At 52.2% G+C, this 24,702-nt stretch overlaps 1 protein-coding gene across 2 annotated transcripts in view; it reads left to right on the top strand.

Moving 5' to 3' along the window:
* Positions 1 to 24,702, top strand: part of htr4 (5-hydroxytryptamine receptor 4) — a 359,571-nt gene that overhangs the window by 72,598 nt on the left and 262,271 nt on the right. For both annotated transcript variants that reach the window (XM_072512139.1, XM_072512138.1), the window contains exons 2-3: positions 3,222 to 3,339; positions 5,308 to 5,389. In XM_072512139.1, coding sequence (XP_072368240.1) covers positions 5,364 to 5,389 — 26 coding nt within the window. In that variant the 5' untranslated portion in view covers positions 3,222 to 3,339; positions 5,308 to 5,363. The remainder of the gene's footprint in view (positions 1 to 3,221; positions 3,340 to 5,307; positions 5,390 to 24,702) is intronic.

The following is a 24,702-nucleotide window of genomic DNA, read 5'->3' as shown; positions in this document are numbered from 1 at the left end:
GCTGGGACCAGAGGGCACCCAGGGGTGTGCTGGTGGGACACTTATACAACCCGTGGCACTAATTTCAAAGTGGGCTGTTAGCAGTGTGCACAGCTGCATGGCTGCCTTGTCGGCAGCGGCAATGGTGTTCCCTGCCTGTCCACCCCAACCCCACAGCCCACCTCCTGGTTACCCCCCCACTACTCCCCACGGCCCTGGCAGAAGCCCCTTGGCCAGTGGCACAACTGTCAGCAAACTATGGCGATGTTGGACACCTTCCGTACGCCTTCTCTATTCCTCAGCAGCCGCCAAGCAGGTTTCACGATTTTTCAAAGCACAAGTGAACTTCACTGTCGGGAACTCGGCCCATCGGATGTGGCAAATCGTGGAGGCCCCGGAGAATACAGGGTTGGGCCCGCTAATGATCTGCAAACGGTGTCTACTGTATATGCGTTCCAGAACACATTGACGTCGCTGTCGAAGTGCTGGATTTGGCATCAAATCAGCATCTGCCGTGATTCTGGCATCAGAACCGATTCTCCGAGCAATCGTATTTCCCGATTTCGGTGTCGGTTAACGGAGAATCCCGCCCTACATTCTCCCGCCAAATATGAATCAGCTCTGATTTGCACTCAGACAAATCAAAGGTGATTCACTATACCTTACCATGCAAATTTATGTATGGCGGGGTTTGCAAAGGATTCCCTCATGAATGCCACTATCGGGCCACCATTTTGAGTGGGCAGTCCGCTAGTGAGGTCCGGCAGCTGGGCCACTCCCCCCTGCAATGCAATTCCACTCCCCCCCGCCCCCCCCCCACCATCTGGGATTTTCTGGGTCACCCCCCTCCGATAGTATGTGGATGAACTGACACCCCTCACCCACCCCCACCAGAGACCCCATTATAGAGACTCCCAACAGAGACCCCCCAGAAGACAGCTACCTACCAGAAACCCTCCCCCCAATACAGAGATCATCACCAGAAACCCCCCCCCATAAGAGGCATCCTTACCAGAAACCCTTGTAAGAGAGATCCGGCGGGGGTCGGAGAATCTCGCCCATGGTTCTCAAACCTAGTTAAAATTCTGATGCACTTATACTATTATTGCCTGGTAGTTTTTACAGCAGATGGCTGGAAGGTTGAAGAGTACTGGATACGGCTGGCTGGGTAGCTCCCTCTGTTCATAGATTTCTTTCTCCAATAGTCAAATTTGTACCTTACACATGGTATGTTTTTCGGTAGACTTATTAAAAAGATGTGAGTTATGTCTCACAAAAATCTTAAACACATTTGCAAAGAAGAGTTTTATAATTTCATTCCGCATATAATAGTTTAAATCCTCCTCCAATGTGATCGCGCTCGCTTTATAATGGAAATTTAAACAATGAATTAACCATATTATTGTCTTCAATTTGCACTCTGTTAAGGTAATAAATTAAGTGCAACAACCTGCTCGATTGTTGCATTTGTTCATTAACTGAGGGGATAGTATTTTACTAATAGTTACTTAACAGCTTTTGGTGATAAATAGAAGCAAAACACTGAAGCATTCTTCTTGGCCCAAAAGGTTGATGAGACCAGTCAGAAGAATGTTGCATTTTTCAAGCTTTCGTTAATAGCGGCAATAGTTTCATTGTGGGTTGTAGCAATGATCCATAAAAGACCTTAACTGCTCAACAAGAAAAGGACAGCAATACTTTGTATCAGTAAGGTTAATGGGTGACATAACATTTGCAAATTCCTAGGTAAAGTCATTTTTATATATCATGTGTGATTTTAAGGGAATATGAGGAAAATGCATTGGAATAATTCTTGTCATCTCTACGATTAGAATATCATGCTGTATCATAAACATTGTACTGTGGATACTGGAAATCTTAAATACAAGCAGAAAATGGTGGATATACTCACAATTTTGATCGTATCTCTGGGGAGAGAAGCATGCTTCAGTCAATGACCTGTCATCAGAATTAAACGGAGGGCCGGATTTTCCCCCCTCCTCCCCCCACTGTGACTTGTTTTCGGGTGGCGGGAGCAACTCATCATTGGCCGCTGGCAGGATCTTCAGGTCCTGCCGATATCTACGGCATTTTGCATGTCTTTCCCACCCGCCGCCGAAGAACTTGCCACTGGAGGGGTGGGAGGGTTGGTGGGGGCGGGGGTGGCGCCGTTGGCGAAAGTGAAAGATCCTGCCAGCGAAATAGGCCGGAAATTCCCTGTCCACGGTGCTTCTCTCTCCATTGATGTTGAATGTTTTACCTGCTGAATATTTCCAGCATTGTCTGTTTTTATTTGTTACATCATGGCTGCTCCATATGCACCACTGTAACTATCAAACAGAAAGGGGGTGCATTCTTATGCCATTGTTGTCCTGTTTGCACTTAAACCAAGGCGGTAGCACGGTTAGAATTCTGTTTTGGGTAATGATGCTGGAATTCACATTTCCAGCATTGAAAATTGAGACTGGTAGAAGGGCGACTTAATGCTGCATTAGACCAGACTTTCTATTAGAAGGTGGTAGAAACCTAGAAATCTCTTCCCCCAAAACACCGTAGACACTGTGCAGAATTGAAAAACTGAAATTAATACAATTTTGTTAAGCAAGGATATTAGGGGTTACAGAACCAATTCTGTAAGTATCTTACAGAACTTAAGATACAGAATCACTATTATCTAATTGAAAGGCGGCACGATGGCACAGTGGCTGGCACTGCTGCCTCACGACGCTGAGGACCCGGGTTCAATCCCGGCTCTGGGTCACTGTCCATGTGGAGTTTGCACATTCTCCCTGTCTCTGCGTGGGTCTCACCCCACAACCCAAAATGATGTGCAAGGTAGATGAATTGGCCACGCTAAATTGCCCCTCAATTGGAAAAAAAAGAATTGGGTACTCTGAATTTTTTTAAAAAACTATTATCTAATTGAGCTGCAGGACAATTTTGTCATTCTATGACATTAAATGAGCACTTGAAATGTGCAGTATTATGGGGAATAGGCAGGGGAATGGCACTAAGACACAATGCTTGTTTGGGGGAGCCGGTGCTGACACGATGGGCCAAATGGCCTCTTTCTGCACTATAGTGATTCTATCGCAGGCTTGAGGAGCTGAATGTCTTACTCCTGTTCCTGTATTCCTTCCTATAATGTCATAAACAAATGCAAGTTGGAATTAAATGACAATGTTATGACTTCATTTATCTCTCAGCTCTCCCTAACTATTATTCGTTCCTCTTCCCACCAGCAACCATGGGCGCTGCAAATGTGGAGGTAGCTATTTCCGGTGAGAATTGAAGATATCTTCAGCAACCATCCGAGAAAGATGAATGGAGGCCTTGGAGACAGTTTTCTGACAGTTACTTGTAGGTTTTCAGCCATAAATACTTCTGAATTGAATGTACTTGCTGCAGTTGCCAGCTACACCAACATGATTCTGCTTTTCAGTCCCAGTACTATTTCCACACCTCTGCAGACAAACCCTTCACAATTGGCCTTGCGCCTAAATTCCTACATCTAGACTGTTAAGTTTCCTATTGGGGAGTGTGTTTCACACTTGCACTCTGCTTATCACATTCTAACTAGTACCCAGACACAACATTGAGTTGTTCCCATGCTGATTCCCTCAGGTAGTCATCACCCACCTTAAAAATTCTCAAAATGAAAATCACCCTAATCGGTTAATATTCTCCCAGTTCACACAGTCACATTATCATGAAGCCGTTTTCATTTTAATTTCCAGAGGCTTACTTTCTGTGAGATGAGATTTACACATCCCCAGCAGGTATGTTTTCCATGGGGTGGCATATAAAATAGGATGAACGCCTACCCTACACCCTTCCCCCAACTCACTCCATAAGTTTGGGGAGGGGAGGGTGGGGGGTGTGAGAGGGCACCGAATTCTGATAGCCTGCCTGCTATATTTAATAATAACAAAGCAAAGGTCAAATAGGCTTGTTATTAATGCTGAGAATATACTGCCCACACCATAAAACATTCAGTGTGGGAAGCCCAATTTTCTTTCACTCAGATTCTTAAAGGGCAGGAAGGAAAGGGTAGGTTTGCTCTTTGGGGGTGTTCTTTGCCGACCATGGAGTGGCCTCCTTGTGGTAGTATGTATTGGGGGTCATGTGGGACTGGAAGCCCTAATGTCATTGGCTGACAGATCCCGGGTCCTGGTTGGCCGTTGACCTCTAGCTCCGCCCTGAAGGCAGAGTATAAGAAGCCGGAGTCTTCCCCCGCAGGCCAGTTTACTATCGAGCTGCAGCCCTGGCAGTGGCCACCAATGCCTTGGTGGTACTATTGGCACTGATAGAGTTGCTGGCCAATCCAATTGGCTGGCAGCTTCAGAGGGCAGGTCTTCCTCCTCAATGAGGGGTACATGTCCCAGCCGGCCCCAGTTAATTCATCCTGCAGTGCTCTGTGGCTGCATGGTGGGTTGGCATGGAGTATTTTGGCTCCACACCAACATTGCTTCCAGAGGGGGGGGGCTTGCCGTCTGCACCCCCTTCCCTCATCAACCCACCTTAATATTCAGCCCTATGTTTGTCTTTGTCATTCTGAGATTGTTGCTTGTTCTGCACACTGCGATCTGGCGCTGCAGACAACGTGAATTTTCCAGTGACTTCTTAACTTGTGCTTCATGTCTAATTTCCTATTCTACCTCAAACTTTCAGGACATAAGTCTGTTGAACTCACTGCAAGGTGCAAGGGATATGTCTGGAAAAAACTGATTGAAGTTGGCTCCAATGATCCTTCAACTGAAGCACAATACAAATTTTTACTCAGGGTTTTCATTACAGCCAATTTCCAAACGTCTACCCATGGTGTTGATTGGAAAATTACCCCCCCCCCCCCTAATATTGAGTACTATATCAAAACTGGCATATATCCCTATTTGCATATTTAAGCAGCCACCTCCCAATTGTTTCAGGTAGGTGTGCTGTGTGGCCAATGAAAACCACACCTTCAGCATTCAACATGGAGTCTACGTCCCCCACCCTCCACTACCCTAGATCTGCTAAGCAGTCCATTGATGGGAATGTTTTACATTTATATGATCTTAAATAGGTTCCATTATATCCCAGATGACTTCAGTAATTGATTCTAAAAGATAAAAAGTCAGTGGGAAAAATACACATTAATGTAAACTACCGACTTAACAGGTCATTACACTTCAAACTGCATGTGAAGCACTTTGAGGTGTCTCTAACATATGATGAGGCATGATTTGACTGAATTAAAATTTAATTTTAATACAGATGGAAAGAGTAACAACAAAAATGATGGCTTTAAAATCACTCAATTAATTTCTGTATTTTTATTGTTTGTAGGGCAAGTTATTCTGTGTGGACGCTAAGATCAGATCTTTACATGCTGACTCCCTGTGATGGATGAAGCTGTTTTAAATGAGAGGTATGCCATGGAGAAACTTCAACAAATCTTCTGAAATTTATTATGGCATTAAACATTAGAGTAGCGGAATGATTGCAAATATATGTATGCAGTTCTTGGATAGCAAATTAATTATAGCAAAAAATCAATATTGGCATAGTGCTATATATTACATTGATAACCAGTGATTGTTTTTTGTATATTTTCGGCATCACATCGTTTAACTTACATGAATGATATAATTTAATAAGTTGGTGTTTACTAAAATATTTAAACCAGTAAACAAGACTCTGATATATTTGCCTAGCCTACATGCTCTGTATCCCACTTTGAAAAATGTAATATATATATAGGGAAAGGCAGCAGATAGAGGACAAGTATGCAGTTCGAATGGCTTTGTGAGGTTTACTCCCATCCATTCTACTGTCCTCACACCACTTCTGGGGCGTCATTCTCCGCCGGCAGGAGTCTCCGTTTTGCCGGCGCCCGGGGGTTTCCCGACAGCGTGGGGCTGCCCCACAATGGGAAACCCCATTGACCGGCCGGTGTTACGGAGACTCCCGCCGGCCGGTCGGAGCAGAAATGTGGCGGGGCGGGTAGGAGAATTTCGCCCCTGATCTTAACCTGTTCCCTTGAGTAGGCGTGAGAGACACCAAAATGCAATTGTGACTGAAGATTTGAATGAAGAAGCCATTGTGGCTTCTTAGCAACTTAACAGGGAGAGGAGCAAGGGCCAGAAGAGGCCCAACAAGGTAAGTGGATTTTCTTTATTTAAGTCCCTAGGATGAACAGAATTGCTTCTGCGTCCCAGAGAGTTTCGTAACCCGTAACCCTGGGTTCCCATCTCCCTGGATGGGGAGGCTCTACCAATCCTCCTCTCCAACCACTAAAGTGCTGGAGACCTATCTTTCAGACCCCCCGCTGTGCCTCTTGCTAGGTTCACGTGGGAAACTGATGAAGCCTCAGCAGATAGTGCCCGGGAACCAAAATGTCCTAGAATGCTGCAGCATGTAACTTGTTGGATTGACTGCACAACTCCCAGCTTGAGTTATAACTGGAGCTAACTTTAGGGACTATTTTGTTAAAAATTATAAAAATGGAAACCTGATACTGTAACATAAAAAAGCTGAAGTAGTTGAACTCTGAAAAGACAGTTACAAAGTAAACCAAGTTTTATATCAATTTTATATATATGTATTTATATATATATTTAAATATATTATATATATATTTATGTTTATCCAGTCTTTCATATCCAAGTTCAAGATATCATCTACCAAGGAATACCTGTACATCATATACAATCTGTTTACATTTGACAAAGAAGTGGATAATGTTGCATTCAGCACAAGTTTAATACTGTTATTGACTTTGAGAGTGTTTTAAGTGTGCAATAAATGACTTCATGCTGATATGTGCAGTTAAAATACTGCATAATTATGCTGTCTGGCAGCTCGTTATTAAAGTACGTTAGCTTTCAAAATTTCAAGGCGATCCAGTGAATTTATGTCAGGTTGTTTTGGACAGCACATTACGGACTAAAAATCTCACTCCATCACATATTATTGTCAACAATTTACACGGTGCAAACACGCATCTGATAAGAAAGCAGCTTCATTTTTTGACAGTTTTATGTACTCAAGTGTTTGATTGAGCATATCAGTCATTATAGGGATGGTTACTTACTAAAATAATGAATTGACAAGCAGCCGCAACAATGCATTAACCGTACTGATTCCAGGTATTTTGATGGCTTAGCTGCAGTTTCCATGGTTACCTGTTGCTCTGATTGGTTGTCTCCAGGGAAACAGTGGTCACTCAATCAGAAAGATACACCAGTAACAAACTTTCACTGTCTCTTGATTCCTCTCTATACTAGTAATTTTCCAGACATAACCTCAATATTAAGTGAGGGGAGTGTTGAGAAAGATGTCTAAAATCCCTTGGGAAACCTGGATGTAAGTTCAGCGTGTCTCGCTCAACATTTAAGACATCTAGTTCATCATCATTTTATTTCTTAGTTTGGTGTCAGTTACACGGCACTGGCCATGTAATACATAATATACAATAATATATGAAACTGAACCAATAATTCATATAAAAATTCCTGAAGTCTTTGGTCCTTGGCTGCCCAATAATTAGTCACCAGGTTTGTAAGTAGAAATACAATTATCGTTTATTTACAACAAGAATGATGATGAAATATGCAGTAAACACAATTGGATATCAGCAAGCTTACCTACAACCCCCATTAACTGTCCCATCCTCAATCCACACACACAAAACAGACAAACACAGAGGGGGGAAGGGGTAGGTCAAGAGATAAGAGTCATTGCTTCAAATGGTGGTTCTTCAACACATTTTCCTCAGAGAAAGGTGGTTGATCAGAGTCTCTGGTTAACAGCTGATAATGATCTTCCTTGTTGAGTCATTCATTCAATACAGCACTTACAGGCAGCAGGCTTTCCGTAGAGATGCTATGGGTGCAATCTAACCAAAAAAAAGAGTCCATTCTCGGTGGGAATCGAGGGACTGTTCCTGGCGCTACAAGCGGCGGGAACGACGCCGTTATCTAACAGCACCCTGTTTCTTGTTGGTGGCCCAGCAGGCAATGCATCATTGCCCCCGTCCCCCCTCCCGAGACTGATCGCAGTTGCATTTCCTGCACTGAGGAGCTCTGTTCGCCGGAATTTCTCAGTGCAGGAGATGCCATTTTAAATGGCGCTCCGATCACTCGACCCCCTCCCCCCACCTAACGTAACCCTTGGACTCGCAATACCCCAAATCACATGTACGGAAGTCCTTGGGCCCCCCAGACACCCACCTCACACGGGGTGGGCACCCCTGGGCCCAATTCCAGGTGTGGGCAAAATGCCAGCCTGGCACCTTGGCAGTACTGCCAGGGTGCCCAGGTGGCACGGCCAGGGTGCCAGGATGGCAGTGCCAATGTGCCCATGTGGCATTTTGCCCATGCTGGGGATCTGATCCGGGGATGCCCTACCCTTATGAGGTGGGATGTGGGGGGCTCCAGGACCCCCTTATAGGTGAATTGGGGCATGAGGGGGTGGCTCAAAGGCTGTGCTGGGGCCCTCGATATCGGGGTCCTGAAATGATGCAGAGTCCCATTGGATAGAGTGGTCTTTCCCGGCGCTGCGAGCACCTGGCTAAACGCGCTCGACACAGGGTTCTGTTTTATTTCCAATAAATCATGCCTAGTAATACAAATGCAAATCTTTCTTATGAAATAGAGCAGTTCCATCATAATTTATCAGTGCACAGACAATTTTTTTTTACATGATGTATAGGTCGTGTTGTAAATCAAAATTAATATCTAGCATCTCTGCCTTACTTCAATGAGCTATTATCAAGCTCACTATTTTAATTTCAAGCAGCTCGATAGCCTCCCCCCATCCACTCCAGGAGGCTATCACCCACCTCACAATAGCAGCCTCACACCAAGCCCCACCCCCCCCCCACCTCCCCACCCCCCCCCCATCAGCCTCGCTCACTGCCACCATTCACCTTCCCAGTGCTCGTTGCTGCTCCAATCTCAGCCTGTTTCTCTCCCGTGTTTGTTGCTGATAGCTCAATAGTGAACCAATCAGCAGCTAGAATTGGAGAGAAACAGCCTGTTATTGGGGGAGCAGCTTGGCCTAAATTCTGTCACTTGCGCAGAAAAGATCCACAAAAATGGTTCCAGGGATGAGGAACGTCAGTTATGAAGATAGATGGCAGAAGTTAGCACCGTTTTCCTTGTGCAAAAGATGGCTCTGAGGAGATTTGATAGAGCTACTCTAAATCATGAGGGTTCTGAACAGAGTAGATTGTGAGAAACTGGGCAGGATTCTCCCGCAACTGGCCAGATGGCCCGATGCCGGTGCCAAGAGCGGCGCAAACCACTCCGGTGTCGGGCCGACCGGAAGATGCGGAATCTTCCGCATTACCGGGGGCTAGGCCGGCGCCGGAGGGGTTGGTGCTGCGCTGAAGGCCGGTGTGAGTTGCCGCATGTGCAGAACCACCGGCATGGTTCCGTGCATGCGCAGACCAGCCAGCATGTTTCCTGCGCATGCGCAGGGGGGTTCTTCTCCACGCCGGCCATGGTGGAGCCCTACAGAAGCCGGCGCGGAAGGAAAGAGTGCCCCCACGGCTCAGGCCCGCCCGCAGATCGGTGGGCCCTGATCGCGGGCCAGGCCACCGTGGGGGACCCCCCGGGCTGGATCTCCCTCGCCAGCCCCCCCCCCCCCACCTAGCCGGCCTACAAGCCAGGTCCTGCCGTGATGGATCATGTCCATTTCACGCCGGCGGGACTGGCTAGGAAATGATGGCCGCTCAGCCCATCGGGGCATGGAGAATTGCCGGGGGGGGGGGGGCGCTGCCAACGGCCCCCAACCAGCACGGCGTAAACCCCGCCCCCGCCCGAAAACCAGCACTGGAGACTACGGCAGCCGGCGTCGGAGCGGCGGGGCGGGATTCGCGCTGCCCCCCGGAGATTCTCCGACCTGGCGAGGTGTTGTAGAATCCTGCCCACTGTCCTGAGTTGTGAAAGAAATCTCCGATTTAAAGAAATTAGCAAACGAAGCAAAGTGACATGAGGAAAATCTATTTAACGCAGTGAGCGGTTAAGGTCTGAAGTTCACTGCCTGAAATGCGGTGGAGGCAGATTCAATCAAAACATTCAAAAGGCAATCAGACCGCTATCTGAAAAGTGAGAATGTGAAAAGTTACAGGGAGAAGGTGGAAGGATGGCACTCATTGCTCATTCTGAGAGATGCTGCAGAAATGATGGGCCAAATAGCCTCCTTCTGGGCTGCAACAAGTCTGTGGTTCTATTTATGAGGGAAACATTTCTCTGATTGGTCACCCCCATGATTTAATTTTCCAGGGCATGTTTAAGGCTTTCGAGGGCACCGTGGCCCTTGTCTTTTAAACCTACTTTCGAAGCACATTGACCATGATTATAGAATCATAGAATTTACAGTGCTGAAGGAGGCCATTTGGCCCATCGAATCTGCACCGGCCCTTGGAAAGAGCACCCTACCTAAGCCCACTCCTCCACCCTATCCCCGTTACCCAGTAACCCCACCCAACCCAACCTTTTTGGACACTAAGGGCAATTTAGCATGGCCAATCCGCCAATCCACCTAACCTGCACATCTTTGGACTATGGGAGGAAACCGAAGGAAACCCACGCAGACACGGGGAGAACATGCAAACTCCGCACAGACAGTGACCCAAGCCGGGAATCCAACCTGGGACCCTGGAGCTGTGAAGCAACTGTGTTAACCACTGTGCTATCGTGCCTCCCAAAATTTATTTTGATTACAGGGTCCAGAAGAGTTAGCCACAAGGCAGCCAGTGCTGCCTGGGATGAGGCGGCGGCAGCTGTGAGCTTGGGGAATGTGATCAGGAGGACTGGCCTCCGGTGCCATAAGGTCAATGACCTACACCGGACAGCACGAGTGAGTAGACACCAACGTCCCCACCCCTCCCAACTCTCCACGCGACTCCCTATCATCCCTCCACCCTCTTCCCATTCAAACCCCCTAACCCTTCCTTCACACACCTCTCCCACCACTGTAAAACACGGGTGCAGTCAACGATGCCCCCACTGCTTCTCCCCAGGAAAAGCTCTCCGATAATCTTCAGGAGAGGACCAAACTGGCGGATGAGTGCCGGACCTAAGAATCCTCACCTCCTTCGAGGAGCGTGCCCTGGAGGTGACGGGGTTGGCCGAGGACAGATCGGTCACCCACATGGAGGTTGGTGGACACCGCAGAGGTGAGGAACCACGGATCCATCCAGAGGATCTGTCAAATTTGAGTTATTATTGCTTTACTGACTGACTCATCCATCCCTCCCACTGACCACATGTCCATTCTCCCACAGGTCCTTCAGCTGGCCCATCCCAGCCGGCCCCCTCTCCTGACTTCGAGCAGAACACCTCGTAGGAGAGCTCAGAGGATGCACTGTAGTCAAGGCACAGCTGTCATTCCCCACCCTCCAACTGCGCAGATACACTCACTTTGGTGGGAAATGTTAGTGGACAGGCTTCTGGGGCACAATCTGCTGAGCACCACACTAGTGCTGATGTAATCAGTTGGAGACAGGAACCTCCATGAAAGACAGCAGTTGGATGGGCTGCTGGATCCCAGGACCCAGCTGGGTCCCAGTCAGATGCTGAGCCTGTGGTACAGAGTCACCCGGAGCTGATTGAGACAAAAGGGAGCAGATGGGACATTCAGGGGGAAATGTCAGTGTCACTCCAGCAGAATTATAGCCAATTAGAGGTGCCCCAGAGGCTACGGGTGCAGGAGATGGCACCGGTAATGAGTGGCACTGAGGCCAACACTGTTAGGGTGGCGACCGCAGTGCACTGGAGACTGGTGCACGATGTCAGCACTATTAGTCAAGGTGTCCAAGTTGGCGCAGTTGGTGACGGCCATGGCTGAGGGTCTTGGCAGAATGTCCGACTTGCTGGGGGATGTTACCCAGCACTAGACTGACCTTGATGAGGTTCTGCGGGACATGTCCTACTCTCAGATGGGCTTGGCCGAGATGCTGTGGAGCTTGTCCCAGTCACTGAGGACTATTGGCGAGGGCATCAACACTATGGTGCAGATCATAGGGAACCACCAGAGTTGGCAGAGCAAGATGATGTAGGGGCAGCCGGGGTTCGAATTAGCTGCCCCACCATCCCAAGGTGAACCTCAGGGCCCTATGGGCACCAACCAGGTAGAGGGGGTGCTAGGTGCCTTCTGAATTCGAATGGTGGGTTCTTGCCTGCTGCCACTGGCCCAATCAGAGGGCCCACAGCTGTGGATGATGGAAACCCCACACGGAGAGGTGGGCACCGCTCAGGCAGAAACGGGAGTGCGAGGGTATCTCAAGATGGATGCATCCTAGAAAGCATCAACACAATTGCAAAAATATGGAAACATGAAGCTGATAAGGCCATCAGCTTGGAACAATAACCCTGCTGGAGGATACATTTTGGCTGTGGCTGTGGCTTTTCCTCAATGCAGCCTGTCACTGGGGCAAGGAGTCTCTAGTTCTGATGATCCCCAGCCTGCCACTGGGATGCCGCCTTCATGGAACTAGCAGATCCCAAGCTTAGCAAGTGGTCGCTCTGACACTGTGAAGATCCTGGTGGATCTTATTATTGCCAACACACCACGGCTAGGTGGGTAGCTGCTACTGACCCAATTCTCTTATCTTCTATCTTACTCCTGGTCCGTCCTTTAAATCTGCCAGTGCGGGAGTGGGAACAGTTCATTGTGAACAGCTGCTGCTGCATTGTACTCATGTTTTTCCTCCTCTTCTTCCTTCTCCACTCCTCACAATGTAGACAACCTGCCTCGTTTGTCCTGTGGTTCCAAACTTCAATATTGTGCAGCACACGATGATTAGTCTGAACACTGGGTTTTGTGGATTGATGGATACCATTAGATCTGTGTGGGCACCTGAAACATATCATCAACATGCTGATGGCTTGTTTCTTCACACATCTCATGGTACAACATTCATTATAGTGCTATTAGGCTTCAGTAGCTGGGTTACTGACAATTGTTAACAGCCATTTTTGAAGGACATGTTCCTTTGTCTCCAAACAACAACCCTTTAAGTGCACTTGAGGGTCCAAAGTGTTGGGTGTTGCAAGACAAAAAACACCGTCGCAGCCTCAGGAATCTGGCACACTTACCGTCTGTGACTGCACAGTAGCTGCACATTTATGGAGTGAAAGCCCTTGTGGGTCTCAAATGTTGCTGGATAATTTGGTGCTTGGGTGGTGTATTGATTTGTGTCTGCAGTCAATTACACTTGTATCTGTTTGAAGCCAGCCAGAGATGCAAATCTTACCACCCATTCATTCTAACTGGCATCATTGGAGGCAAATTGTACACACTATTGCTGACCTTGATGAGCAATCATCAGTCAGCAGTCAAAGAACAAAGAACAATACAGCACAGGAACAAGACCTTCGGCCCTCCAAAGCCTGTACCGGTCATGATACCACCGTCGGCCAAAACCCTCAGCACTTCCTAATGTCATATCCCTCGATCCACAACCTGCCCTGGCAACGCGTTCCAGGCACTCACCACCCTCTACGTAAAAAACCTACCTCGCACATCTCCTCTAAACTTTGCCCCATGGACCTTAAACATATGTCCCCTGGTGATTGACCCCCAAGTCCTATACATTTTTGGTCACTGACTGGGAGTCGGATATATCTCCAGCAGAGCCCTGGAAAAATCCAGTGGTACAAAAGTTGAGGGCGGTAGTTTTCTTACAGAAAATGTTAAAGCACAACTACCAGCTCCTGTTGCGAAGAATCAGCAGGTATGTGCCTAAATTGATAACCTGAGCCCAGGAAACACTGGGGTTCAGAAATGTCAAGGAAACTCTGGGCAGAATTCTCTGATCCTGAGGCTAAGTGTTGACGCCATCGTAAACGCCGTCGCGTTTTTCGACGGCGTCAACATGGCCTCAGGATCAGCAATTCTGACCCCTACAGGGGGCCAGCACGGCACTGGAGCGACCCACGCCACTCCAGCTGCCAATCCCGGTGCCAGATGGGCGCCGTGGGTCCGTGGATGTGCAGTGGGACTGGCGCAATTCTGCGTGTGCGCGATGTCTCCCTTCTCCGTGCCGGCCCCGACGCGACATATGGCGTAGGGCTACAGGGGCCGGTGCGGAACAAAGGAGGCCCCCAGCCCGAGAGGCTGGCCCACCAATCAGTGGGCCCCGATCGCAGGACAGGCCACAGCGGAGGCCCACCCCCGGGATTGGAACCCCACAGGCCGCCCTCGGCTCCTTCCACGCTGAGGTCCCGCCGGGTAAGGCCAGAAGCGGGATTCCCCCCTACCCGGCGGGGCAGGGGGTTCCAGCGTAATCTAGTGGCGGGAACCACTCCGGTGTCGGGCCGCCCCAATCTCCACACCTTTAGGGGCCAAGCCCTCACCTTGAGGGGCTAGGCCCGTGCCGGAGTGGTTTGCGCTCCACCGGCTGGCGGGAAAGCCCTTTGGTGCCACGCCAGATGGGGCCGAAAGGTGTTCGCCAGGTGACGCGGGTCGGTGCATGCGTGGGAGCGTCAGCGGCTGCTGACGTCGTCTCTGCGCATGCGCAGGGGAGGGGGTCTCTTCCGCCTCTGCCATAGTGAAGACCATGGCGAAGGCGGAAGAAAAAGAGTGCCCCCACGGCACAGGCCCGCCCGCGGATCGGTGGGCCCCGATTGCGGGCCAGGCCACTGTGGGCGCCCCCCCCGGGGCTAGATCGCCCCACGCCCCCCCAGGACCCCGGAGCCTGCACGCACCGCCTTGTCCCGCCGTTCAAAAGGTGGTTTAATCCACGCCAGCGGGACAGGCATTCCAGCAGCAGGACTTCGGCCCATCGCAGGCCAGAGAATTGGCAGGGGTGGGCCCGCCGACCGGCGCGGTGCGATTCTCGACCCCGCCGACCGGCGTGGCGCGATTCCCGCCCCTGCCGAATCTCTGGTAGCGGAGAATTTGGGACACGGCAGGGGCGGAATTCACACCAGCCCCCGGCGATTCTCCGACTCAGCGGGGTGTCGGAGAATCCTGCCCCAGGTTAGAACGGCACCGGCGGGACTCGAGTTTTTTGATTCGGCCGGGGGAGAATCGCCGGGGGTGCCCCGTGGAGCGGCCCCCGACTGGCGCCATGACAACTGCACTGGCGCCATTGGCGCCGATTTTCCGCTCTCCGGAGAATCGCGTCCCAGTGTCAGGGCGGCATGGCGCGATTTGCGCCGGTCACGGCGATTCTCCGGCCCGGCACATGGGTGAGAGACTCCCGCCTTCTGTTTCTGTCTGTCGATCCTGTGTCATGGTTAAGGCCTCCTGTGAGCGGCACCTCTCTGCTGTCCCCTCTCTGCTGCCTCCCTCTCTTCTGTCCCCTCTCTGCTGCCTCCCTCTCTGCTGCCCCCTCTCTTCTGCCCCTTCTCTGCTGCCTCCCTCTCTGCCTCCCTCTCTGCTGCCCCCTCTCTGCTGCCCCCTCTCTGCTGCCTCCCACTCTGCTGCCCTCCACTCTGCTGGCCCCTCTCTGCTGCCCCCTCTCTGCTACCTCCCACTCTGCTGGCCCCCTCTCTGCTGCCCCCTCTCTGCTACCTCCCACTCTGCTGGCCCCCTCTCTGCTGCCCCCTCTCTGCTGCCCCCTCTCTGCTACCTCCCACTCTGCTGGCCCCCTCTCTGCTGCTCCCTCTCTGCTGCCCCGTCTCTGCTGCCCCGTCTCTGCTGCCCCCTCTCTGCTGCCTCCCTCTCTTCTATCCCCTCTCTGCTGCCTCCCTCTCTGTTGCCCCCTCTCTGCTGCCCCCTCTCTGCTGCCCTCTACTCTGCTGGCCCATCTCTGCTGCCCCGTCTCTGCTGCCCCGTCTCTGCTGCCCCCTCTCTGCTGCCCCTTTTCTGCTGCCCCCTCCCTGCTGTTCCCTACTCTGCTGCCCCCTCTCTGCTACCCCCCAGTCTGCTGCCTCCCACTATGCTGGCCCCCTCTCTGCTGCCCCCCATTCTGCTGCCCTCCTCTCTGCTGGCCCCCTCTCTGCTGTCCCCCTCTCTGTGGGCCCCCTCTCTGCTTCCCCCCTCTCTGCTGCCCCCTCTTTGCTGCCCCTTCCCTGCTGTTCCCCCCTCTGCTACCCCCCAGTCTGCTGCCTCCCACTCTGCTGCCCCCTCTCTGCTGCGCCCCACTCTGTTGGCCCCCCATTCTGCTTCCCTCCTTTCTGTGGGCCCCCTCTCTGCTGCCCCCCTCTCTGCTGCCCCCCTCTCTGCTGGCCCCCCATTCTGCTGCCCTCCTCTCTGTGGGCCCCCTCTCTGCTGCTCCCCTCTCTGCTGCCCCCCATTCTGCTGCCCTCCTCTCTGTGGGCCCCCTCTCTGCTGCCCCCCATTCTGCTGCCCTCCTCTCTGCTGGCCCCCTCTTGACTGAACCCCCCATTCTGTTGCCCCCCCCCCCCCGCATTCTGCTTCCCCCTCACTGCTGCCCCCTCTCTGCTGGCCCCGTCTCTGCTGCCCCCTCTCTGCTGGCCCCGTCTCTGCTGCCCCCTCTCTGTGGGCCCCCCTCTCTGTTGCTCTCCTCTCTACTGCCCCCTCCCTGCTGCCCCCAATCTGCTGCCCCCTCTCTGCTGCCCCCTCTTTGCTGTTCCCCCCCCCATTCTGCTTCCCCCAATATGCTGGCCCCCTCTCTGCTGCCTTCCCCGCTGCTGCCTTCCTCTCTGCTGCCTCCCTCTCTGCAGCCCCCTCCCTGCTGTTCCTCCATCGCTGCTGCCTCCCTCGCTGCTGCTTTCCTCGCTGCTGCCCCCTCTCTGCTGCCTCTCCCACTGCTTCTCCCCTCTCTACTGCCCCCTCTTTTCTGCTCCCGTTTCTGTTCCTCTCCTCTCTGCTGTTCCCTTTCTCTGCCGACCATCTGCTGGGATCTTAGCAGCAAGCTGCTGCTGCCAGTGATTATCATATTGTTTCTCGCCCAAGAACAAATTTCAGACACCCAGGATGTCATCCATTCTGAAGGGATTCAGAAAAAACCCCAGGTGTAGAAAAGAAATACGGAAAAGTACTGTAAACAAATCCTTTCCCACTAGCAGGTGAGAATTCACCTGTGAGTACCAAGTATTTAATGCATTATCTTATACAAGACACTAGTTAGACCTCAGCAGAAATATTGTGTACAGTTCTGGGCACCACACTATAGGAAGGATGTGAGCGAATTGGAGAGATGCCGAAGAGGTTGACAAGAATGGTATCGGGGTGAGAAACTTCAGTTATGAGGACAGGTTGGAGAGGTTGAGACTATCCTCCTTGGAGAGAAGAAGGCTGATAGGAGATGAGGGGGCTGGACAGAGTAGATAGGGAGACTCTGTCCCTGCTTGGGAAAGGATCAAGAACGAGAGGGCACAGATTTAAAGTAATTTTCAAAAGAAGCAAATGTGTTGCTGGGAAAAACGTTTTCACTCAACGAGTGGTTTGGGTGGTGGAATGCACTGTCTGGAAGTGTGGTGGAGACAGGTTCAATTGAGAGGGCATTAGATGATTACTTGAATAGAAACAATGTGCAGGGGTACGGGGAAAAGGTAGGGGAGTGGCACTATTCATAATGTGCATTTGGAGAGCCGGCAGAGGCGGATGAGCCAAATGGCCTGCTTCTGCACCGTAACAACACTGATTCTGTGATATTTTCATGAGATTTATTCAGTCCCCTCAATTTGCAATGCCTAGTCTGTTTTCTTTCAATGGCGAGTTTCAGGGAGCCCAGGAAACCCATGGATGTGGACCGGGGTTCTCCGAGCCCGTGCCTGGCCGGAGAATCGCCGGGGAGGGGGGGGGGTTGCGCGAATCCCGCCACGCCGCTCCGACGCCGGGCCACCGATTCTCCGGCGACTGGAGAATCGGCACCAATCGCGCCGGTGCGGTCGCCGCAGCACCGGTCAGGGACCATTGAATGCGGCCCCCGCTGCGATTCTGCGCGCTCGACGGGCCGAGTGCCTGCCGAGTCCCGCCGACATTGTTTGCGGATGGTCCTACCTGGCGGGATCTCGGCGTTCTGGCTGCGGGGGCCATCCTGGTGGGGGGGCAGGGGGAGCCGACTCCAGGGGTGGGGGCTCCACGGAGGCCAGGCCTGCGTGGCCTATGTTCCTCCTCGCTGGGCCCCTGAAGGGCTCCGCCATGTTGCGCATGGGCCGGCGCGGAGATGGCCGTGGCGGGCATGCGCAGACTTTCGGCGCCGGAGCAGTGCGCAGCACTCCGGCACCATTCTAGCCTCCGAGGACGGGGAAAATGGCTGGGCCTGGAAGGCCCATAGACACCGGCGCCGCTCGCATCAGTTTTGACGCCGGCGTCAACACTTGGCCGAGATTTCGGAGAGTCCCGGCCCCGAGGTTAAACTCAAAACTGTCTTGGATGTATTTCTCCAATTGAGCAATGACTGCCTGTTAATAGGCAGGCTGCTGCCCACGGGGAGTTTCTGCACAACCAGCCTAACATGCCTGATTTAAATGTGGAAGTTGACAAGCTGGACTCCATACTCTCATATTCATGTCAGTTTTAAATCCCCTTCACCCATATGCAAATCCACATGTTCCTTCACGTTAAATTTCCATGCAGTAAATTAGTCCAGCTTTTCCCAAACTGGATTCTGCAGAATCCTGAATTTTGAAAAAGACATCCAGAGGTTTTGCTGTAGGTCTGGCTATTTTTTAAATTAAAAAAAAGCTTGATCATCAGAGGGTGGTTTTCACACTATGTTGGCTACTGATGGGCACACTAGTCCGCCGATCAGCAGCCAATGCACTGAGAAGCCAGTCTCTAATTGAATGAGTTGGAAATAGCAGCAAAGTCTGTGTGGTAGTCACCCCTGTTGTATTATATTGTATATACTGCACTGCATATGAGGGTATTACGGTAAGGCCCCTGCACACAGGCACGGGGGTAGATCCCTGCCTGCAGGCTCCGCCCAGTAGGCGGAGTATAAATGTGTATGCTCTCCGAACTGCAGCCATTTCGGCAGCAGCTGTGGGAGGCCACATATCTCTGTGTAATAAAGCCTTGATTATTCTCTACTCTCGTCTCGTCGTAATTGATAGTGCATCAGTTTGGCCTCAGAGGGGTGAGAGGGGAAGAGGGCTTGGCGCAAGGGGGAGAGAGAGGTGAGAGTGGAAGTGTGTGTTGCAGAGATAGCTGAAAGTGCGAAAGTGTATTTGTGCATGAGAGGGAGAGAGGTGGGAGTGTGTATGTGAGGGAGGGAGAGAGGTGGGTGTGTGTAAGTGAGGGAGGGAGAGAGGTGAGAGTGTGTATGTGAGAGAGGCAGAGAGGTGGGTGTGTGTAAGTGAGGGAGGGAGAGACGTGGGAGTGTGTATGTGAGAGAGGCAGAGAGGTGGGAGTGTGTATGTGAGGGAGGGAGAGAGGTGGGAGTGTGTATGTGAGGGAGGGAGAGAGGTGGGAGTGTGTATGTGAGGGAGGGAGAGAGGTGGGAGTGTGTATGCGAGGGAGGGAGAGAGGTGGGAGTGTGTATGTGAGGGAGGGAGAGAGGTGGGAGTATGTATGTGAGAGAGGGCGAGAGGTGGGAGTGTGTATGTGAGGGAGGGAGAGAGGTGGGTGTGTGTATGTGAGGAAGGGAGAGAGGTGGGAGTGTGTATGTGAGAGAGGGAGAGAGGTGGGAGTGTGTATGCGAGGGAGGGAGAGAGGTGGGAGTGTGTATGTGAGAGAGGGAGAGAGGTGGGAGTGTGTATGTGAGGGAGGGAGAGAGGTGGGAGTGTGTATGCGAGGGAGGGAGAGAGGTGGGAGTGTGTATGTGAGGGAGGGAGAGAGGTGGGAGTATGTATGTGAGAGAGGGAGAGAGGTGGGAGTGTGTATGTGAGGGAGGGAGAGAGGTGGCTGTGTGTATGTGAGAGAGGGAGAGAGGTGGGAGTGTGTATGTGAGGGAGGGAGAGAGGTGGGAGTGTGTATGTGAGAGAGGGAGAGAGGTGGGAGTGTGTAAGTGAGGGAGGGAGAGAGGTGGGAGTGTGTATGTGAGGGAGGGAGAGAGGTGGGAGTGTGTATGTGAGAGAGGGAGAGAGGTGGGAGTGTGTATGTGAGGGAGGGAGAGAGGTGGGAGTGTGTATGTGAGAGAGGTGGGAGTGTATATGCGAGAGAGGGACAGAGGTGAGAGTGTGTATGTGAGAGAGGGAGAGAGGTGGGAGTGTGTATGTGAGGGAGGGAGAGAGGTGTGAGTGTGTATGTGAGAGAGGTGGGAGTGTGTGTGAGACAGGGAGAGTGGTGGGAGTGTGTATGTGAGGGAGGGAGAGAGGTGTGAGTGTGTATGTGAGAGAGATGGAAGAGTGTATGTGAGGGAGGGAAAGAGGTGGGAGTGTGTATGTGAGGGAGGGAGAGAGGTGGGAGTATGTATGTGAGAGAGGGAGAGAGGTGGGAGTGTGTATGTGAGGGAGGGAGAGAGGTGGGAGTGTGTATGTGAGGGAGGGAGAGAGGTGGGAGTGTGTATGTGAGGGAGGGAGAGAGGTGGGAGTGTGTATGTGAGAGGAGGGAGAGAGGTGGGAGTGTGTATGTGAGAGAGGGAGAGAGGTGGGAGTGTGTATGTGAGGGAGGGAGAGAGGTGGGTGTGTGTATGTGAGGAAGGGAGAGAGGTGGGAGTGTGTATGTGAGAGAGGCAGAGAGGTGGGAGTGTGTATGTGAGGGAGGGAGAGAGGTGGGAGTGTGTATGTGAGAGAGGGAGAGAGGTGGGAGTGTGTAAGTGAGGGAGGGAGAGAGGTGGGAGTGTGTATGTGAGGGAGGGAGAGAGGTGGGAGTGTGTATGTGAGAGAGGGAGAGAGGTGGGAGTGTGTATGTGAGGGAGGGAGAGAGGTGGGAGTGTGTATGTGAGAGAGGTGGGAGTGTATATGCGAGAGAGGGACAGAGGTGAGAGTGTGTATGTGAGAGAGGGAGAGAGGTGGGAGTGTGTATGTGAGGGAGGGAGAGAGGTGTGAGTGTGTATGTGAGAGAGATGGAAGAGTGTATGTGAGGGAGGGAGGGAGGTGGGAGTGTGTATGTGAGGGAGGGAGAGAGGTGGGAGTATGTATGTGAGAGAGGGAGAGAGGTGGGAGTGTGTATGTGAGGGAGGGAGAGAGGTGGGTGTGTGTATGTGAGGAAGGGAGAGAGGTGGGAGTGTGTATGTGAGAGAGGCAGAGAGGTGGGAGTGTGTATGTGAGGGAGGGAGAGAGGAGGGAGTGTGTATGTGAGAGAGGTGGGAGTGTGTGTGAGACAGGGAGAGTGGTGGGAGTGTGTATGTGAGGAAGGGAGAGAGGTGTGAGTATGTATGTGAGAGAGATGGGAGAGTGTATGTGAGGGAGGGAGAGAGGTGGGAGTGTGTATGTGAGGGAGGGAGAGAGGTGGCTGTGTGTATGTGAGAGAGGGAGAGAGGTGGGAGTGTGTATGTGAGGGAGGGAGAGAGGTGGGAGTGTGTATGTGAGAGAGGGAGAGAGGTGGGAGTGTGTAAGTGAGGGAGGGAGAGAGGTGGGAGTGTGTATGTGAGGGAGGGAGAGAGGTGGGAGTGTGTATGTGAGAGAGGGAGAGAGGTGGGAGTGTGTATGTGAGGGAGGGAGAGAGGTGGGAGTGTGTATGTGAGAGAGGTGGGAGTGTATATGCGAGAGAGGGACAGAGGTGAGAGTGTGTATGTGAGAGAGGGAGAGAGGTGGGAGTGTGTATGTGAGGGAGGGAGAGAGGTGTGAGTGTGTATGTGAGAGAGGTGGGAGTGTGTGTGAGACAGGGAGAGTGGTGGGAGTGTGTATGTGAGGGAGGGAGAGAGGTGTGAGTGTGTATGTGAGAGAGATGGAAGAGTGTATGTGAAGGAGGGAAAGAGGTGGGAGTGCGTATGTGAGGGAGGGAGAGAGGTGGGAGTATGTATGTGAGAGAGGGAGAGAGGTGGGAGTGTGTATGTGAGGGAGGGAGAGAGGTGGGAGTGTGTATGTGAGGGAGGGAGAGAGGTGGGAGTGTGTATGTGAGGGAGGGAGAGAGGTGGGAGTGTGTATGTGAGAGGAGGGAGAGAGGTGGGAGTGTGTATGTGAGAGAGGGAGAGAGGTGGGAGTGTGTATGTGAGGGAGGGAGAGAGGTGGGTGTGTGTATGTGAGGAAGAGAGAGAGGTGGGAGTGTGTATGTGAGAGAGGCAGAGAGGTGGGAGTGTGTATGTGAGGGAGGGAGAGAGGTGGGAGTGTGTATGTGAGAGAGGGAGAGAGGTGGGAGTGTGTAAGTGAGGGAGGGAGAGAGGTGGGAGTGTGTATGTGAGGGAGGGAGAGAGGTGGGAGTGTGTATGTGAGAGAGGGAGAGAGGTGGGAGTGTGTATGTGAGGGAGGGAGAGAGGTGGGAGTGTGTATGTGAGAGAGGTGGGAGTGTATATGCGAGAGAGGGACAGAGGTGAGAGTGTGTATGTGAGAGAGGGAGAGAGGTGGGAGTGTGTATGTGAGGGAGGGAGAGAGGTGTGAGTGTGTATGTGAGAGAGATGGAAGAGTGTATGTGAGGGAGGGAGAGAGGTGGGAGTGTGTATGTGAGGGAGGGAGAGAGGTGGGAGTATGTATGTGAGAGAGGGAGAGAGGTGGGAGTGTGTATGTGAGGGAGGGAGAGAGGTGGGTGTGTGTATGTGAGGAAGGGAGAGAGGTGGGAGTGTGTATGTGAGAGAGGCAGAGAGGTGGGAGTGTGTATGTGAGGGAGGGAGAGAGGAGGGAGTGTGTATGTGAGAGAGGTGGGAGTGTGTGTGAGACAGGGAGAGTGGTGGGAGTGTGTATGTGAGGAAGGGAGAGAGGTGTGAGTATGTATGTGAGAGAGATGGGAGAGTGTATGTGAGGGAGGGAGAGAGGTGGGAGTATGTATGTGAGAGAGGGAGAGAGGTGGGAGTGTGTATGTGAGGGAGGGAGAGAGGTGGGTGTGTGTATGTGAGGAAGGGAGAGAGGTGGGAGTGTGTATGTGAGAGAGGCAGAGAGGTGGGAGTGTGTATGTGAGGGGGGGGAGAGGTGGGAGTGTGTAAGTGAGGGAGGGAGAGAGGTGGGAGTGTGTATGTGAGGGAGGGAGAGAGGTGGGAGTGTGTATGTGAGAGAGGGAGAGAGGTGGGAGTGTGTATGTGAGGGAGGGAGAGAGGTGGGAGTGTGTATGTGAGAGAGGTGGGAGTGTATATGCGAGAGAGGGACAGAGGTGAGAGTGTGTATGTGAGAGAGGTGGGAGTGTGTATGTGAGGGAGGGAGAGAGGTGTGAGTGTGTATGTGAGAGAGGTGGGAGTGTGTGTGAGACAGGGAGAGTGGTGGGAGTGTGTATGTGAGGGAGGGAGAGAGGTGTGAGTGTGTATGTGAGAGAGATGGGAGAGTGTATGTGAGGGAGGGAGAGAGGTGGGAGTGTGTATGTGAGGGAGGGAGAGAGGTGTGAGTGTGTATGTGAGGGAGGGAGAGAGGTGTGAGTGTGTATGTGAGAGAGATGGGAGAGTGTATGTGAGGGAGGGAGAGAGGTGGGAGTGTGTATGTGAGGGAGGGAGAGAGGTGTGAGTGTGTATGTGAGAGAGGTGGGAGTGTGTGTGAGAGAGGGAGAGTGGTGGGAGTGTGTATGTGAGGGAGGGAGAGAGGTGTGAGTGTGTGTGAGAGGGATAGAGATGAGAGTGTGTATGTGAGAGAGGTGGGAGTGTATATGCGAGAGAGGGACAGAGGTGAGAGTGTGTATGTGAGAGAGGGAGAGAGGTGGGAGTGTGTATGTGAGGGAGGGAGAGAGGTGTGAGTGTGTATGTGAGAGAGGTGGGAGTGTGTGTGAGACAGGGAGAGTGGTGTGAGTGTGTATGTGAGGGAGGGAGAGAGGTGTGAGTGTGTATGTGAGAGAGATGGAAGAGTGTATGTGAGGGAGGGAAAGAGGTGGGAGTGTGTATGTGAGGGAGGGAGAGAGGTGGGAGTATGTATGTGAGAGAGGGAGAGAGGTGGGAGTGTGTATGTGAGGGAGGGAGAGAGGTGGGAGTGTGTATGTGAGGGAGGGAGAGAGGTGGGAGTGTGTATGTGAGGGAGGGAGAGAGGTGGGAGTGTGTATGTGAGGGAGGGAGAGAGGTGGGAGTGTGTATGTGAGAGAGGGAGAGAGGTGGGAGTGTGTATGTGAGGGAGGGAGAGAGGTGGGTGTGTGTATGTGAGGAAGGGAGAGAGGTGGGAGTGTGTATGTGAGAGAGGCAGAGAGGTGGGAGTGTGTATGTGAGGGAGGGAGAGAGGTGGTAGTGTGTATGTGAGAGAGGGAGAGAGGTGGGAGTGTGTAAGTGAGGGAGGGAGAGAGGTGGGAGTGTGTATGTGAGGGAGGGAGAGAGGTGGGAGTGTGTATGTGAGAGAGGGAGAGAGGTGGGAGTGTGTATGTGAGGGAGGGAGAGAGGTGGGAGTGTGTATGTGAGAGAGGTGGGAGTGTATATGCGAGAGAGGGACAGAGGTGAGAGTGTGTATGTGAGAGAGGGAGAGAGGTGGGAGTGTGTATGTGAGGGAGGGAGAGAGGTGTGAGTGTGTATGTGAGAGAGGTGGGAGTGTGTGTGAGACAGGGAGAGTGGTGGGAGTGTGTATGTGAGGGAGGGAGAGAGGTGTGAGTGTGTATGTGAGAGAGATGGAAGAGTGTATGTGAGGGAGGGAGAGAGGTGGGAGTGTGTATGTGAGGGAGGGAGAGAGGTGGGAGTATGTATGTGAGAGAGGGAGAGATGTGGGAGTGTGTATGTGAGGGAGGGAGAGAGGTGGGTGTGTGTATGTGAGGAAGGGAGAGAGGTGGGAGTGTGTATGTGAGAGAGGCAGAGAGGTGGGAGTGTGTATGTGAGGGAGGGAGAGAGGTGGGAGTGTGTATGTGAGAGAGGTGGGAGTGTGTGTGAGACAGGGAGAGTGG

This window comes from Scyliorhinus torazame, chromosome 7 (genome assembly GCF_047496885.1).
Source record: "Scyliorhinus torazame isolate Kashiwa2021f chromosome 7, sScyTor2.1, whole genome shotgun sequence".
NCBI classification, from domain to species: domain Eukaryota; kingdom Metazoa; phylum Chordata; class Chondrichthyes; order Carcharhiniformes; family Scyliorhinidae; genus Scyliorhinus; species Scyliorhinus torazame.
This window is presented reverse-complemented; position numbering and strand designations above follow the sequence as displayed.